This window comes from Oncorhynchus nerka, unplaced genomic scaffold (assembly GCF_034236695.1).
Source record: "Oncorhynchus nerka isolate Pitt River unplaced genomic scaffold, Oner_Uvic_2.0 unplaced_scaffold_1202, whole genome shotgun sequence".
Classification (NCBI taxonomy): domain Eukaryota; kingdom Metazoa; phylum Chordata; class Actinopteri; order Salmoniformes; family Salmonidae; genus Oncorhynchus; species Oncorhynchus nerka.
In genome coordinates this window covers 96,056-112,212 of record NW_027040130.1, presented here as the reverse complement: position 1 = coordinate 112,212, position 16,157 = coordinate 96,056, and the positions used below count along the sequence as shown (strand labels likewise).

The window sequence follows — 16,157 nt, the reverse complement described above, 5'->3', positions numbered from 1 at the left end:
TGTATATATGCCATACAGTGTGATTGTATATATACCCTGCCATACAGTGTGATTGTATATATACCCTGCCATACAGTGTGATTGTATATATACCCTACCATACAGTGTGATTGTATATATGCCATACAGTGTGATTGTATATATACCCTACAGTGTGATTGTATATATACCATACAGTGTGATTGTATATATACCCTGCCATACAGTGTGATTGTATATATACCCTACCATACAGTGTGATTGTATATATACCCTGCCATACAGTGTGATTGTATATATGCCATACAGTGTGATTGTATATATACCCTGCCATACAGTGTGATTGTATATATACCCTGCCATACAGTGTGATTGTATATATGCCATACAGTGTGATTGTATATATACCCTGCCATACAGTGTGATTGTATATATACCCTGCCATACAGTGTGATTGTATATATACCCTACCATACAGTGTGATTGTATATATGCCATACAGTGTGATTGTATATATACCCTACAGTGTGATTGTATATATACCATACAGTGTGATTGTATATATACCCTGCCATACAGTGTGATTGTATATATACCCTACCATACAGTGTGATTGTATATATGCCATACAGTGTGATTGTATATATACCATACAGTGTGATTGTATATATACCATACAGTGTGATTGTATATATACCGTGCCATACAGTGTGATTGTATATATACCCTGCCATACAGTGTGATTGTATATATACCCTACAGTGTGATTGTATATATACCCTGCCATACAGTGTGATTGTATATTTACCATACAGTGTGATTATATATATACCCTGCCATACAGTGTGATTGTATATATACCATACAGTGTGATTGTATATATACCCTACCATACAGTGTGATTGTATATATACCCTACCATACAGTGTGATTGTATATATACCATACAGTGTGATTATATATATACCCTACCATACAGTGTGATTGTATATATACCATACAGTGTGATTGTATATATACCATACAGTGTGATTGTATATATACCCTGCCATACAGTGTGATTGTATATATACCCTGCCATACAGTGTGATTGTATATATACCCTGCCATACAGTGCATTCAGAAAATATTCAGACCCCTTCCCCTTTTCCACATTTTATTACGTCAATTTCGAGTCTCATAGCAAAGGGTCTGAATACTTGTAAATAAATTATATCAGTTATACATTTCTAAAAACCAGTTTTTGCCTTGTCATTATGGGGTATTGTGTGTAGATCAATTAGGGGGGGGGGGGCATTTTAATCTATTTTAGAATAAGGCTGTAACGTAACAAAATGTGTAAAAAGTCAAGGGGTCTGAATACTTTGTGAATGCACTGTAGATGGCCCTTCCACAGCTCAGTGTTTTCACTATGACACCCAGAGGCTGTGGTACAGCAGAGCTCAGTGTTTTCACTATGACACCCAGAGGCTGTGGTACAGCAGAGCTCAGTGTTTTCACTATGACACCCAGAGGCTGTGGTACAGCAGAGCTCAGTGTTTTCACTATGACACCCAGAGCTCAGTGTATTCACTATGACACCCAGAGGCTGTGGTACAGCAGAGCTCAGTGTTTTCACTATGACACCCAGAGGCTGTGGTACAGCAGAGCTCAGTGTTTTCACTATGACACCCAGAGCTCAGTGTTTTCACTATGACACCCAGAGGCTGTGGTACAGCAGAGCTCAGTGTTTTCACTATGACACCCAGAGCTCAGTGTTTTCACTATGACACCCAGAGCTCAGTGTATTCACGATGACACCCAGAGCTCAGTGTATTCACGATGACACCCAGAGCTCAGTGTTTTCACTATGAGAGGAGCAGTAGGGTAGGTGTGTGTGTTACCTGTGTGTGTGTTGGTGTGAGAGAGGAGCAGCAGGGTAGGTGTGTGTGTTACCTGTGTGTTGGTGTGTTACCTGCAGTAGGGTAGTGTTGTGTGTTACCTGTGTGTTGGTGTGAGCAGGGGGTAGGTGTGTGTGTTACCTGTGTGTTGGTGTGACCCAGGGTAGTGTGTGTGTTACCTGTGTGTTGGTGTGAGAGGGGAGCAGTAGGAGCTACCTGTGTTGGTGTGTGTGTGTTACCTGTGTGTTGGTGTGGGAGGGAGCAGTAGGGTAGTGTGTTACCTGTGTGTTGGTGTGAGAGCAGCAGGTAGGTGTGTGTGTTACCTGTGTGTTGGGTGCAGAGGGGAGCAGTAGGGTAGGTGTGTGTGTTACCTGTGTGTTGGTGTGAGAGAGGAGCAGGGTAGTGGTAGGTGTGTGTGAGAGGGGAGCAGTAGGGTAGGTGTGTGTTACCTGTGTGTTGGTGTGAGAGAGGGAGCAGTAGGGTAGGTGTGTGTGTTACCTGTGTGTTGGTGTGAGAGGGGAGCAGTAGGGTAGGTGTGTGTGTTACCTGTGTGTTGGTGTGAGAGGGGAGCAGTAGGGTAGGGTGTGTGTTACCTGTGTGTTGGTGTGAGAGGGGAGCAGTAGGGTAGGTGTGTGTGTTACCTGTGTGTTGTGTGTGGTGAGAGGAGCAGTAGGGTGTGTTACCTGTGTGTTGGTGAGAGGTGAGAGAGGGTAGGAGCACCTAGTGTGTGTGGTGTTGGTGTGAGAGGGGAGCAGTAGGTACCTGTGTGTTGTGTGAGAGAGGAGCAGCAGGGTGTGTGTGTGTGTTACCTGTGTGTTGGTGTGAGAGGGGAGCAGCAGGGTAGGGTGTTACAGTAGGGTAGGTGTGTGTGTGGTGTGAGAGGGGAGCCTGTGTGTGTGTGTTACCTGTGTGTTGGTGTGAGAGGGGAGCAGTAGGGTAGGTGTGTGTGTGTGTTACCTGTGTGTTGGTGTGAGAGGGGAGCAGTAGGGTAGGTGTGTGTGTTACCTGTGTGTTGGTGTGAGAGGGGAGCAGTAGGGTAGGTGTGTGTGTGTGTGTTACCTGTGTGTTGGTGTGAGAGGGGAGCAGTAGGGTAGGTGTGTGTGTTACCTGTGTGTTGGTGTGAGAGGGAGCAGTAGGGTAGGTGTGTTACCTGTGTGTTACCTGTGTGTTGTGTGAGAGGGAGCAGTAGGGTAGGGTGTTACTGTGTGTTGGTGTGAGAGGGGAGCAGTAGGGTAGGTGTGTGTGTTACCTGTGTGTTGGTGAGAGAGGAGCAGTAGGGTAGGTGTGTGTGTTACCTGTGTGTTGGTGTGAGAGGGGAGCAGTAGGGTAGGTGTGTGTGTTACCTGTGTGTTGGTGTGAGAGGGGAGCAGTAGGGTAGGTGTGTGTGTTACCTGTGTGTTGGTGTGAGAGAGGAGCAGCAGGGTAGGTGTTACCTGTGTGTTGGTGTGAGAGGGAGCAGGGTAGGGGTGTGTTACCTGTGTGTTGGTGTGAGAGGGGAGCAGTAGGGTAGGTGTGTGTGTTACCTGTGTGTTGGTGTGAGAGGGGAGCAGTAGGGTAGGTGTTACCTGTGTGTTGGTGTAGGGGTACCTGTGTGTTGGAGAGGGGAGCAGTAGGGTAGGTGTTACCTGTGTGTTGGTGTGAGGGGAGCAGTAGGGGTAGGTAGGTGTTACCTGTGTGTTGGTGTGAGAGAGGTAGGTAGGGTAGGTGTTACCTGTGTGTTGGTGTGAGAGGGAGCAGTAGGGTAGGTGTGTGTGTTACCTGTGTGTTGGTGTGAGAGGGGAGCAGTAGGGTAGTGTGTGTGTGTTACCTGTGTGTTGGTGTGAGAGGGGAGCAGTAGGGTAGGTGTGTGTTACCTGTGTGTTGGTGTGAGAGGAGCAGTAGGGTAGGTTGTGTGTTGACCTGTGTGTTGGTGTGAGAGGGGAGCAGTAGGGTAGGTGTGTGTGTTACCTGTGTGTTGGTGTGAGAGGAGCAGTAGGGTAGGGTGTGTTGGTGTGAGAGGGGGTGTGTAGGTGTGTTACCTGTGTGTTGGTGTGAGAGGGGAGCAGGGTAGGTGTGGTACCTGTGTGTTGGTGTGAGAGAGGAGCAGTAGGGTAGGTGTGTGTGTTACCTGTGTGTTGGTGTGAGAGGGGAGCAGTAGGGTAGGTGTGTTACCTGTGTGTTGGTGTGAGAGGGGAGCAGTAGGGTAGGTGTGTGTGTTACCTGTGTGTTGGTGTGAGAGGGGAGCAGTAGGGTAGGTGTGTTACCTGTGTGTTGGTGTGGAGAGGGGAGCAGTAGGGTAGGTGTTACCTGTGTGTTGGTGTGAGAGGGAGCAGTAGGGTAGGTGTTACCTGTGTGTTGGTGAGAGGAGCAGCAGGGTAGGTGTTACCTGTGTGTTGTGTGAGGGGGAGAGGAGCAGCAGCAGGGTAGGTGTTACCTGTGTGTTGGTGTGAGAGGGAGCAGTAGGGTAGGTGTGTGTTACCTGTGTGTTGGTGTGAGAGGAGCAGTAGGGTAGGTGTGTGTGTTACCTGTGTGTTGGTGTGAGAGGAGCAGCAGGGTAGGTGTGTGTGTGTGTAGGTGTGTTACCAGTAGGGTAGGTGTGTGTGTTACCTGTGTGTTGTGAGAGGGAGCAGTAGGGTAGGTGTGTGTGTTACCTGTGTGTTGGTGTGAGAGGGGAGCAGTAGGGTAGGTGTGTGTTACCTGTGTGTTGGTGTGAGAGAGGAGCAGCAGGGTAGGTGTTACCTGTGTGTTGTGTGAGAGGGGAGGTAGGGTAGGTGTTACCTGTGTGTTGGTGTGAGAGGAGCAGTAGGGTAGGTGTTACCTGTGTGTTGGTGTGAGAGGGGAGCAGTAGGGTAGGTGTTACCTGTGTGTTGGTGTGAGAGGAGCAGTAGGGTAGGTGTGTTACCTGTGTGTTGGTGTGAGAGGAGCAGTAGGGTAGGTGTGTGTGTTACCTGTGTTGGTGTGAGAGGGGAGCAGTAGGGTAGGTGTGTGTGTGTGTGTTACCTGTGTGTTGGTGTGAGAGGGGGAGCAGTAGGGTAGGTGTGTGTTACCTGTGTGTTGGTGAGAGAGGAGCAGCAGGGTAGGTGTGTTACCTGTGTGTTGGTGTGAGAGGGCAGCAGTAGGGTGTGTGTGTGTAGGTGTGTTACCTGTGTGTGGTGTGAGGGGAGCAGTAGGGGTAGTGAGGTGTTACCTGTGTGTTGGTGAGAGAGGAGCAGTAGGGTAGGTAGTGTGTTACCTGTGTGTTGGTGTGAGAGGGCAGTAGGGTAGGTGTGTGTGTTACCTGTGTGTTGGTGTGAGAGGGAGCAGTAGGGTAGGTGTGTGTGTTACCTGTGTGTTGGTGTGAGAGGAGCAGCAGGGCAGGTGTTACCTGTGTGTTGGTGTGAGAGGGGAGCAGTAGGGTAGGTGTTACCTGTGTGTTGGTGTGAGAGGGGAGCAGTAGGGTAGGTGTTACCTGTGTGTTGGTGTGAGAGGGGAGCAGCAGGGTAGGTGTTACCTGTGTGTTGGTGTGAGAGGGGAGCAGCAGGGTAGGTGTTACCTGTGTGTTAGTGTGAGAGGGGAGCAGTAGGGTAGGTGTTACCTGTGTGTTGGTGTGAGAGAGGAGCAGCAGGGTAGGTGTTACCTGTGTGTTGGTGTGAGAGGGGAGCAGTAGGGTAGGTGTGTGTGTTACCTGTGTGTTGGTGTGAGAGGGGAGCAGTAGGGTAGGTGTGTGTGTGTGTGTGTTACCTGTGTGTTGGTGTGAGAGGGGAGCAGTAGGGTAGGTGTGTGTGTTACCTGTGTGTTGGTGTGAGAGGGGAGCAGTAGGGTAGGTGTGTGTGTTACCTGTGTGTTGGTGTGAGAGAGGAGCAGCAGGGTAGGTGTTACCTGTGTGTTGGTGTGAGAGGGGAGCAGTAGGGTAGGTGTTACCTGTGTGTTGGTGTGAGAGGGGAGCAGCAGGGTAGGTGTTACCTGTGTGTTGGTGTGAGAGGGGAGCAGTAGGGTAGGTGTTACCTGTGTGTTGGTGTGAGAGAGGAGCAGCAGGGTAGGTGTTACCTGTGTGTTGGTGTGAGAGGGGAGCAGTAGGGTAGGTGTGTGTGTTACCTGTGTGTTGGTGAGAGGGGAGCAGTAGGGTAGGTGTGTGTGTGTGTGTGTTACCTGTGTGTTGGTGTGAGAGGGAGCAGTAGGGTAGGTGTTACCTGTGTGTTGGTGTGAGAGGGGAGCAGTAGGGTAGGTGTGTGTGTTACCTGTGTGTTGGTGTGAGAGGGAGCAGTAGGGTAGGTGTGTGTGTTACCTGTGTGTTGGTGTGAGAGGGGAGCAGCAGGGTAGGTGTGTGTGTTACCTGTGTGTTGGTGTGAGAGGGGAGCAGTAGGGTAGGTGTTACCTGTGTGTTGGTGTGAGAGGCTCAGGAAGGCCACCAAAAATTCAGAGATTTCCATACCCAACTATAACATCTTCCGTCAAGATAGAACTACCAAAGGGGGCGGAGTTGCAGTCTACTGCAGAGATAGCCTGCAAAGTAATGTCATACTTTCCAGGTCCATACCCAAACAGTTCGAACTACTAATTTTGAAAATTACCCTCTCCAGAAATAAGTCTCTCACTGTTGCCGCCTGCTACCGGCCACCCTCAGCTCCCAGCTGTGCCCTGACACCATTTGTGAATTGATCGCCCCCATCTAGCTTCAGAGTTTGTTCTGTTAGGTGACCTAAACTGGGATATGCTTAACACCCCGGCAGTCCTACAATGTAAGCTAGATGCCCTCAATCTCACTCAAATCATCAAGGAACCCACCAGGTACAACCTTAACTCTGTAAACAAGGGCACCCTCATAGACGTCATCCTGACCAACTGGCCCTCCAAATACACCTCCGCTGTCTTCAACCAGGATCTCAGCGATCACTGCCTCATTGCCTGTATCCGCCACGGAGCCGCAGTCAAACGACCACCCCTCATCACTGTCAAACGCTCCCTAAAACACTTCTGTGAGCAGGCCTTTCTAATCGACCTGGCCCGGGTATCCTGGAAGGACATTGACCTCATCCCGTCAGTTGAGGATGCCTGGTCATTCTTTAAAAGTAACTTCCTCACCATTTTAGATAAGCATGCTCCGTTCAAAAAATGCAGAACCAAGAACAGATACAGCCCTTGGTTCCTCCAGACCTGACTGCCCTCGACCAGCACAAAAACATCCTGTGGCGGACTGCAATAGCATCGAATAGCCCCCGTGATATGCAACTGTTCAGGGAAGTCAGGAACCAATACACGCAGTCAGTCAGGAAAGCTAAGGCCAGCTTCTTCAGGCAGAAGTTTGCATCCTGTAGCTCCAACTCCAAAAAGTTCTGGGACACTGTGAAGTCCATGGAGAACAAGAGTACCTCCTCCCAGCTGCCCACTGCACTGAGGCTAGGTAACACGGTCTCCACCGATAAATCCACGATTATCGAAAGCTTCAATAAGCACTTCTCAACGGCTGGCCATGCCTTCCGCCTGGCTACTCCAACCTCGGCCAACAGCTCCGCCCCCGCAGCTCCTCGCCCAAGCCTCTCCAGGTTCTCCTTTACCCAAATCCAGATAGCAGATGTTCTGAAAGAGCTGCAAACCTAGACCCGTACAAATCAGCTGGGCTTGACAATCTGGACCCTCTATTTCTGAAACTATCTGCCGCCATTGTCGCAACCCCTATTACCAGCCTGTTCAACCTCTCTTTCATATCGTCTGAGATCCCCAAGGATTGAAAGCTGCCGCAGTCATCCCCCTCTTCAAAGGGGGAGACACCCTGGACCCAAACTGCTATAGACCTATATCCATCCTGCCCCTGCCTATCTAAGGTCTTGAAAGCCAAGTCAACAAACAGGTCACTGACCATCTCGAATCCCACCGCACCTTCTCCGCTGTGCAATCTGGTTTCCGAGCCGGTCATGGGTGCACCTCAGCCACGCTCAGGTACTAAACGATATATCATAACCGCTATCGATAAAAGACAGTACTGTGCAGCCGTCTTCATCGACCTCGCCAAGGCTTTCGACTCTGTCAATCACCATATTCTTATCGGCAGACTCAGTAGCCTCGGTTTCTCGGATGACTGCCTTGCCTGGTTCACCAATTACTTTGCAGACAGAGTTCAGTGTGTCAAATCGGAGGGCATGCTGTCCGGTCCTCTGGCAGTCTCTATGGGGTGCCACAGGGTTCAATTCTCGGGTCGACTCTTTTCTCTGTATATATCAATGATGTTGCTCTTGCTGCGGGCGATTCCCTGATCCACCTCTACGCAGACGACACCATTCTATATACTTTCGGCCCGTCATTGGACACTGTGCTATCTAACCTCCAAACAGCTTCAATGCCATACAGCACTCCTTCCGTGGCCTCCAACTGCTCTTAAACGCGAGTAAAACCAAATGCATGCTTTTCAACCGATCGCGCCTGCACCCGCATGCCCGACTAGCATCACCACCCTGGATGGTTCCGACCTTGAATATGTGGACATCTATAAGTACCTACGTGTCTGGCTAGACTGCAAACTCTCCTTCCAGACTCACATCAAACATCTCCAATCGAAAATCAAATCAAGAGTCGGCTTTCTATTCCAACAAAGCCTCCTTCACTCACGCTGCCAAGCTTACCCTAGTAAAACTGACTATCCTACCGATCCTCGATTTCGGCGATGTCATCTACAAAATGGCTTCCAACACTCTACTCAGCAAACTGGATGCAGTCTATCATAGTGCCATCCGTTTGTCACCAAACACCTTATACCACCCACCACTGCGACTTGTATGCTCTAGTCGGCTGGGCCCTCGCTACATATTCGTCGCCAGACCCACTGGCTCCAGGTCATCTACAAGTCCATGCTAGGTAAAGCTCCGCCTTATCTCAGTTCACTGGTCACGATGGCAACACCCATCCGTAGCACACGCTCCAGCAGGTGTATCTCACTGATCATCCCTAAAGCCAACACCTCATTTGGCCGCCTTCGTTCCAGTACTCTGCTGCCTGTGACTGGAATGAACTGCAAAAATCGCTGAAGTTGGAGACTTTTATCTCCCTCACCAACTTCAAACATCAGCTATCCGAGCAGCTAACCGATCGCTGCAGCTGTACATAGTCTATTGGTAAAAATAGCCCACCCATTTTCACCTACCTCATTCCCATACTGTTTTATACTGTTTTTTTTATTTATTTATTTACTTTTCTGCTCTTTTGCACACCAATATCTCTACCTGTACATGACCATCTGATCATTTATCACCCCAGTGTTAATCTGCAAAATTGTATTATTCGCCTACCTCCTCATGCCTTTTGCACACATTGTATATAGACTGCCCATTTTATTTCTACTGTGTTATTGACTTGTTAATTGTTTACTCCATGTGTAACTCTGTGTTGTCTGTTCACACTGCTATGCTTTATCTTGGCCAGGTCGCAGTTGCAAATGAGAACTTGTTCTCAACTAGCCTACCTGGTTAAATAAAGGTGAAATAAATAAATAAAAAATAAAAAGGGGAGCAGTAGGGTAGGTGTTACCTGTGTGTTGGTGTGAGAGGGGAGCAGTAGGGTAGGTGTGTGTGTTACCTGTGTGTTGGTGTGAGAGAGGAGCAGTAGGGTAGGTGTTACCTGTGTGTTGGTGTGAGAGGGGAGCAGTAGGGTAGGTGTTACCTGTGTGTTGGTGTGAGAGAGGAGCAGCAGGGTAGGTGTTACCTGTGTGTTGGTGTGAGAGAGGAGCAGTAGGGTAGGTGTTACCTGTGTGTTGGTGTGAGAAGGGAGCAGTAGGGTAGGTGTTACCTGTGTGTTGGTGTGAGAGGGGAGCAGTAGGGTAGGTGTGTGTGTTACCTGTGTGTTGGTGTGAGAGGGGAGCAGTAGGGTAGGTGTGTGTGTTACCTGTGTGTTGGTGTGAGAGGGGAGCAGTAGGGTAGGTGTGTGTGTTACCTGTGTGTTGGTGTGAGAGGGGAGCAGTAGGGTAGGTGTTACCTGTGTGTTGGTGTGAGAGGGGAGCAGTAGGGTAGGTGTCTCTAAGACATTGCTGGATGTTGACCGTAGCCAGCTTAACGATGTCAGCAGCTGACCCCTGGACTGTCGTGTTAACAGCCTGGCGCTCCGCCTGAAGAGTGTTCACACACACAACTTATAGTTGGAGGCAGAAATGTACACGCACTCAGGTTGGAGTCATTAAAACTCGTTTTTCAACCACTCCACAAATGTCTTGTTAACAAACTATAGTTTTGGCAAGTCGGTTAGGACATCTACTTTGTGCATGACACAAAAAAAAATTCCAACAATTGCTAAGAGACATATTATTTCATTTATAATTCACTGTATCACAATTCCAGTGGGGTCAGAAGTTTACATACACTAAGTTGACTGTGCCTTTAAGCAGCTTGGAAAATTCCAGAAAATGATGTCATGGCTTTAGAAGCTTCTTATAGGCTAATTGACATCATTTGAGTCAATTGGAGGTGAACCTGAAGATGTATTTCAAGGCCTACCTTCAAACTCAGTGCCTCTTCGCTTGGCATCATGGGAAAATCAAAAGAAATCAGAAAAAAAAAATGTGTAGACCTCCACAAGTCTGGTTCATCCTTGGGAGCAATTTCCAGACGCCTGAAGGTACCACGTTCATCTGTACAAACAATAGTATGCAAGTATAAACACCATGGGACCACGCAGTCGTCATACCGCTCAGGAAGGAGACGCGTTCTGTCTCCTAGAGATGAACGTACTTTGGTGCAAAAAGTGCAAATCAATCCCAGAACAACAGCAAAGGACCTTGTGAAGATGCTGGAGGAAACGGGTACAAAAGTATCTATATCCACAGTAAAACGAGTCCTATATCGACATAACCTGACCGCTCAGCATTGAAGAAGCCACTGCTCCAAAACCGCCATAAAAAAGCCAGACAACGGTTTGCAACTGCACATGGGGACATTGATTGTACGTTTTGGAGAAATGTCCTCTGGTCTGATGAAACAAAAATAGAACTGTTTGGCCATAATGACCATTGTCATGTTTGGAGGGAAAAGGGGGAGGCTTGCAAGCCGAAGAACACCATCCCAACTGTGAAGCACGGGGGTGGCAGCATCATGTTGTGGGGGTGCTTTGCTGCAGGAGGGACTGGTGCACTTCATAAAATAGATGACATCATGAGAAAGGAAAATTATGTGGATATATTGAAGCAACATCTCAAGACATCCGGCAGGAAGTTAAAGCCTGGTCACAAATGGGTCGTCCAAATGGACAAGGACCCCAAGCATACTTCCAAAGATGTGGCAAAATGGCTTAAGGACAACAAAGTCAAGGTATTGGAGTGGCCATCACAAAGCCCTGACCTCAATCCTATAGAACATTTGTGGGCAGAACTGAAAAAGCCTGTGCGAGCAAGGAGGCCTACAAACTTGACTCAGTCACACCAGCTCTGTCAGGAGGATGGGGCCAAAATTCACCCAACTTATTGTGGGAAGCTTGTGAAAGGCTACCAGAAACATTTGACCCAAGTTAAACAATTTAAAGGCAATGCTACCAAATACTAATTGAGTGCATGTAAACTTCTGACCCACAGGGAATGTAATGAAAGAAATAAAAGCTGAAAGAAATAATTCTCTCTACTATTATTCTAACATTCTTAAAATAAAGTGGTGATCCTAACTGACAAGGTCAAATACTGTTCATCTGCCTCCCCTAAAGACCATTCTGGTGGGTAGCTGCTATAGACCACCAAGTGCTAACAGTCACTATCTGGATAACATGTACCGGTATTAAATGCTTGATAATGTGATATCAATAGAGATGAATGTTTCCTGGTGTGTGATGTTAGCTACCTGTTTCCTAGTGTGTGATGTTAGCTACCCATTTCCTGGTGTGTGATGTTAGCTACCTGTTTCCTGGTGTTGGTGTGTGATGTTAGCTACCTGTTTCCTGGTGTGTGGTGTTAGCTACCTGTTTCCTGGTGTGTGATGTTAGCTACCTGTTTCCTGGTGTGTGATGTTAGCTACCTGTTTCCTGGTGTGTGATGTTAGCTACCTGTTTCCTGGTGTTGGTGTGTGATGTTAGCTACCTGTTTCCTGGTGTGTGATGTTAGCTACCTGTTTCCTGGTGTGTGGTGTTAGCTACCTGTTTCCTGGTGTGTGATGTTAACTACCTGTTTCCTGGTGTGTGATGTTAGCTACCTGTTTCCTGGTGTGTGATGTTAGCTACCTGTTTCCTAGTGTGTGATGTTAGCTACCCGTTTCCTGGTGTGTGATGTTAGCTACCTGTTTCCTGGTGTTGGTGTGTGATGTTAGCTACCTGTTTCCTGGTGTGTGATGTTAGCTACCTGTTTCCTGGTGTGTGATGTTAGCTACCTGTTTCCTGGTGTGTGGTGTTAGCTACCTGTTTCCTGGTGTTGGTGTGTGATGTTAGCTACCTGTTTCCTGGTGTGTGATGTTAGCTACCTGTTTCCTGGTGTGTGGTGTTAGCTACCTGTTTCCTGGTGTGTGATGTTAGCTACCTGTTTCCTGGTGTTGGTGTGTGATGTTAGCTACCTGTTTCCTGGTGTGTGATGTTAGCTACCTGTTTCCTGGTGTGTGATGTTAGCTACATGTTTCCTGGTGTGTGATGTTAGCTACCTGTTTCCTGGTGTGTGATGTTAGCTACCTGTTTCCTGGTGTGTGATGTTAACTACCTGTTTCCTGGTGTGTGATGTTAGCTACCTGTTTCCTGGTGTGTGATGTTAGCTACCTGTTTCCTGGTGTGTGGTGTTAGCTACCTGTTTCCTGGTGTGTGATGTTAACTACCTGTTTCCTGGTGTGTGATGTTAGCTACCTGTTTCCTGGTGTGTGATGTTAGCTACCTGTTTCCTGGTGTGTGATGTTAGCTACCTGTTTCCTGGTGTTGGTGTGTGATGTTAGCTACCTGTTTCCTGGTGTTGGTGTGTGATGTTAGCTACCTGTTTCCTGGTGTGTGATGTTAACTACCTGTTTCCTGGTGTGTGATGTTAGCTACCTGTTTCCTGGTGTGTGATGTTAGCTACCTGTTTCCTGGTGTGTGATGTTAGCTACCTGTTTCCTGGTGTGTGATGTTAGCTACCTGTTTCCTGGTGTGTGATGTTAGCTACCTGTTTCCTGGTGTTGGTCTGTGATGTTAGCTACCTGTTTCCTGGTGTGTGATGTTAACTACCTGTTTCCTGGTGTGTGATGTTAGCTACCTGTTTCCTGGTGTGTGATGTTAACTACCTGTTTCCTGGTGTGTGATGTTAGCTACCTGTTTCCTGGTGTGTGATGTTAGCTACCTGTTTCCTGGTGTGTGATGTTAGCTACCTGTATCCTGGTGTGTGATGTCAGCTACCTGTTTCCTGGTGTGTGATGTTAACTACCTGTTTCCTGGTGTTGGTGTTAGCTACCTGTTTCCTGGTGTGTGATGTTGGCTACCTGTATCCTGGTGTGTGATGTTAGCTACCTGTTTCCTGGTGTGTGATGTTAGCTACCTGTTTCCTGGTGTGTGATGTTAGCTACCTGTTTCCTGGTGTGTGATGTTAGCTACCTGTTTCCTGGTGTGTGATGTTAGCTACCTGTTTCCTGGTGTGTGATGTTAACTACCTGTTTCCTGGTGTGTGATGTTAGCTACCTGTTTCCTGGTGTGTGATGTTAGCTACCTGTTTCCTGGTGTGTGATGTTAGCTACCTGTTTCCTGGTGTTGGTCTGTGATGTTAGCTACCTGTTTCCTGGTGTGTGATGTTAACTACCTGTTTCCTGGTGTGTGATGTTAACTACCTGTTTCCTGGTGTGTGATGTTAGCTACCTGTTTCCTGGTGTGTGATGTTAGCTACCTGTTTCCTGGTGTGTGATGTTAGCTACCTGTATCCTGGTGTGTGATGTCAGCTACCTGTTTCCTGGTGTGTGATGTCAACTACCTGTTTCCTGGTGTTGGTGTTAGCTACCTGTTTCCTGGTGTGTGATGTTGGCTACCTGTATCCTGGTGTGTGATGTTAGCTACCTGTTTCCTGGTGTGTGATGTTCGCTACCTGTTTCCTGGTGTGTGATGTTAGCTACCTGTTTCCTGGTGTGTGATGTTAGCTACCTGTTTCCTGGTGTGTGATGTTAGCTACCTGTTTCCTGGTGTGTGATGTTAGCTACCTGTTTCCTGGTGTGTGATGTTGGCTACCTGTTTCCTGGTGTGTGATGTTAGCTCCCTGTTTCCTGGTGTGTGATGTTAGCTCCCTGTTTCCTGGTGTGTGATGTTAGCTACCTGTTTCCTGGTGTGTGATGTTAGCTACCTGTTTCCTGGTGTTGGTGTTAGCTACTTGTTTCCTGGTGTGTGATGTTAGCTACCTGTTTCCTGGTGTGTGATGTTAACTACCTGTTTCCTGGTGTGTGATGTTAGCTACCTGTTTCCTGGTGTGTGATGTTAACTACCTGTTTCCTGGTGTGTGATGTTAGCTACCTGTTTCCTGGTGTGTGATGTTAACTACCTGTTTCCTGGTGTGTGATGTTAACTACCTGTTTCCTGGTGTGTGATGTTAGCTACCTGTTTCCTGGTGTGTGATGTTAGCTACCTGTTTCCTGGTGTGTGATGTTAGCTACCTGTTTCCTGGTGTTGGTGTTAGCTACCTGTTTCCTGGTGTGTGATGTTAACTACCTGTTTCCTGGTGTGTGATGTTAGCTACCTGTTTCCTGGTGTGTGATGTTAACTACCTGTTTCCTGGTGTGTGATGTTAACTACCCTTTTCCTGGTGTTGGTGTGTGATGTTAACTACTCTTTTCCTGGTGTTGGTGTGTGATGTTAACTACCTGTTTCCTGGTGTGTGATGTTAGCTACCTGTTTCCTGGTGTGTGATGTTAGCTACCTGTTTCCTAGTGTGTGATGTTAGCTACCCGTTTCCTGGTGTGTGATGTTAGCTACCTGTTTCCTGGTGTTGGTGTGTGATGTTAGCTACCTGTTTCCTGGTGTGTGATGTTAGCTACCTGTTTCCTGGTGTGTGATGTTAGCTACCTGTTTCCTGGTGTGTGGTGTTAGCTACCTGTTTCCTGGTGTGTGGTGTTAGCTACCTGTTTCCTGGTGTTGGTGTGTGATGTTAGCTACCTGTTTCCTGGTGTGTGATGTTAGCTACCTGTTTCCTGGTGTGTGGTGTTAGCTACCTGTTTCCTGGTGTGTGATGTTAGCTACCTGTTTCCTGGTGTTGGTGTGTGATGTTAGCTACCTGTTTCCTGGTGTGTGATGTTAGCTACCTGTTTCCTGGTGTGTGATGTTAGCTACCTGTTTCCTGGTGTGTGATGTTAGCTACCTGTTTCCTGGTGTGTGATGTTAGCTACCTGTTTCCTGGTGTGTGATGTTAGCTACCTGTTTCCTGGTGTTGGTGTGTGATGTTAACTACCTGTTTCCTGGTGTGTGATGTTAGCTACCTGTTTCCTGGTGTTGGTGTGTGATGTTAACTACCTGTTTCCTGGTGTGTGATGTTAGCTACCTGTTTCCTGGTGTGTGATGTTAGCTACCTGTTTCCTGGTGTTATGTTAGCTACCTGTTTCCTGGTGTTGGTGTGTGATGTTGGCTACCTGTATCCTGGTGTGTGATGTTAGCTACCTGTTTCCTGGTGTGTGATGTTAGCTACCTGTTTCCTGGTGTTGGCTACCTGTATCCTGGTGTGTGATGTTAGCTACCTGTTTCCTGGTGATGGTGTGTGATATTAGCTACCTGTTTCCTGGTGTGTGATGTTAGCTACCTGTTTCCTGGTGTGTGATGTTAACTACCTGTTTCCTGGTGTGTGATGTTAGCTACCTGTTTCCTGGTGTTGGTGTGTGATGTTAGCTAACTGTTTCCTGGTGTGTGATGTTAGCTACCTGTTTCCTGGTGTGTGATGTTAGCTACCTGTTTCCTGGTGTGTGATGTTAGCTACCTGTTTCCTGGTGTTGGTGTGTGATGTTAACTACCTGTTTCCTGGTGTGTGATGTTAGCTACCTGTTTCCTGGTGTGTGATGTTAGCTACCTGTTTCCTGGTGTTGGTGTGTGATGTTAGCTACCTGTTTCCTGGTGTAGCCGTTGCTGTTGATGTTAGGTAGGTATCTCCTCCTCCCAGTAGAGTCTGGACAAAACCCTTCTTCACACAGCTACGCACAGTCTCCTTCAGGAACCTATGGACACCTGGACAGACACACAGTAAATCACACTGTCTCCTTCAGGAACCTATGGACACCTGGACAGACACACAGTAAATCACACTGTCTCCTTCAGGAACCTATGGACACCTGGACAGACACACAGTAAATCACACTGTCTCCTTCAGGAACCTATGGACACCTGGACAGACACACAGTAAATCACACTGTCTCCTTCAGGAACCTATGGACACCTGGACAGACACACAGTAAATCACACTGTCTC

At 47.8% G+C, this 16,157-nt stretch overlaps 1 protein-coding gene across 4 annotated transcripts in view; it reads right to left on the bottom strand.

Annotated features, from left to right (window-relative positions):
• Positions 1-16,157, bottom strand: part of LOC135569098 (DNA polymerase theta-like) — a 34,173-nt gene that overhangs the window by 14,697 nt on the left and 3,319 nt on the right. For 2 of the 4 annotated variants that reach the window (XM_065015945.1, XM_065015944.1), the window contains exons 3-4: positions 15,797-15,917; positions 9,780-9,909 (exon numbers count right to left, since the gene is read on the bottom strand). In XM_065015945.1, the coding sequence (XP_064872017.1) occupies positions 9,780-9,909; positions 15,797-15,917 (251 nt within the window). Of the gene's footprint in view, positions 1-2,038; positions 2,070-2,357; positions 2,396-9,779; positions 9,910-15,796; positions 15,918-16,157 lie in introns of those variants that run through there. The other 2 variants (XR_010462826.1, XR_010462827.1) reach the window with 2 other exon arrangements.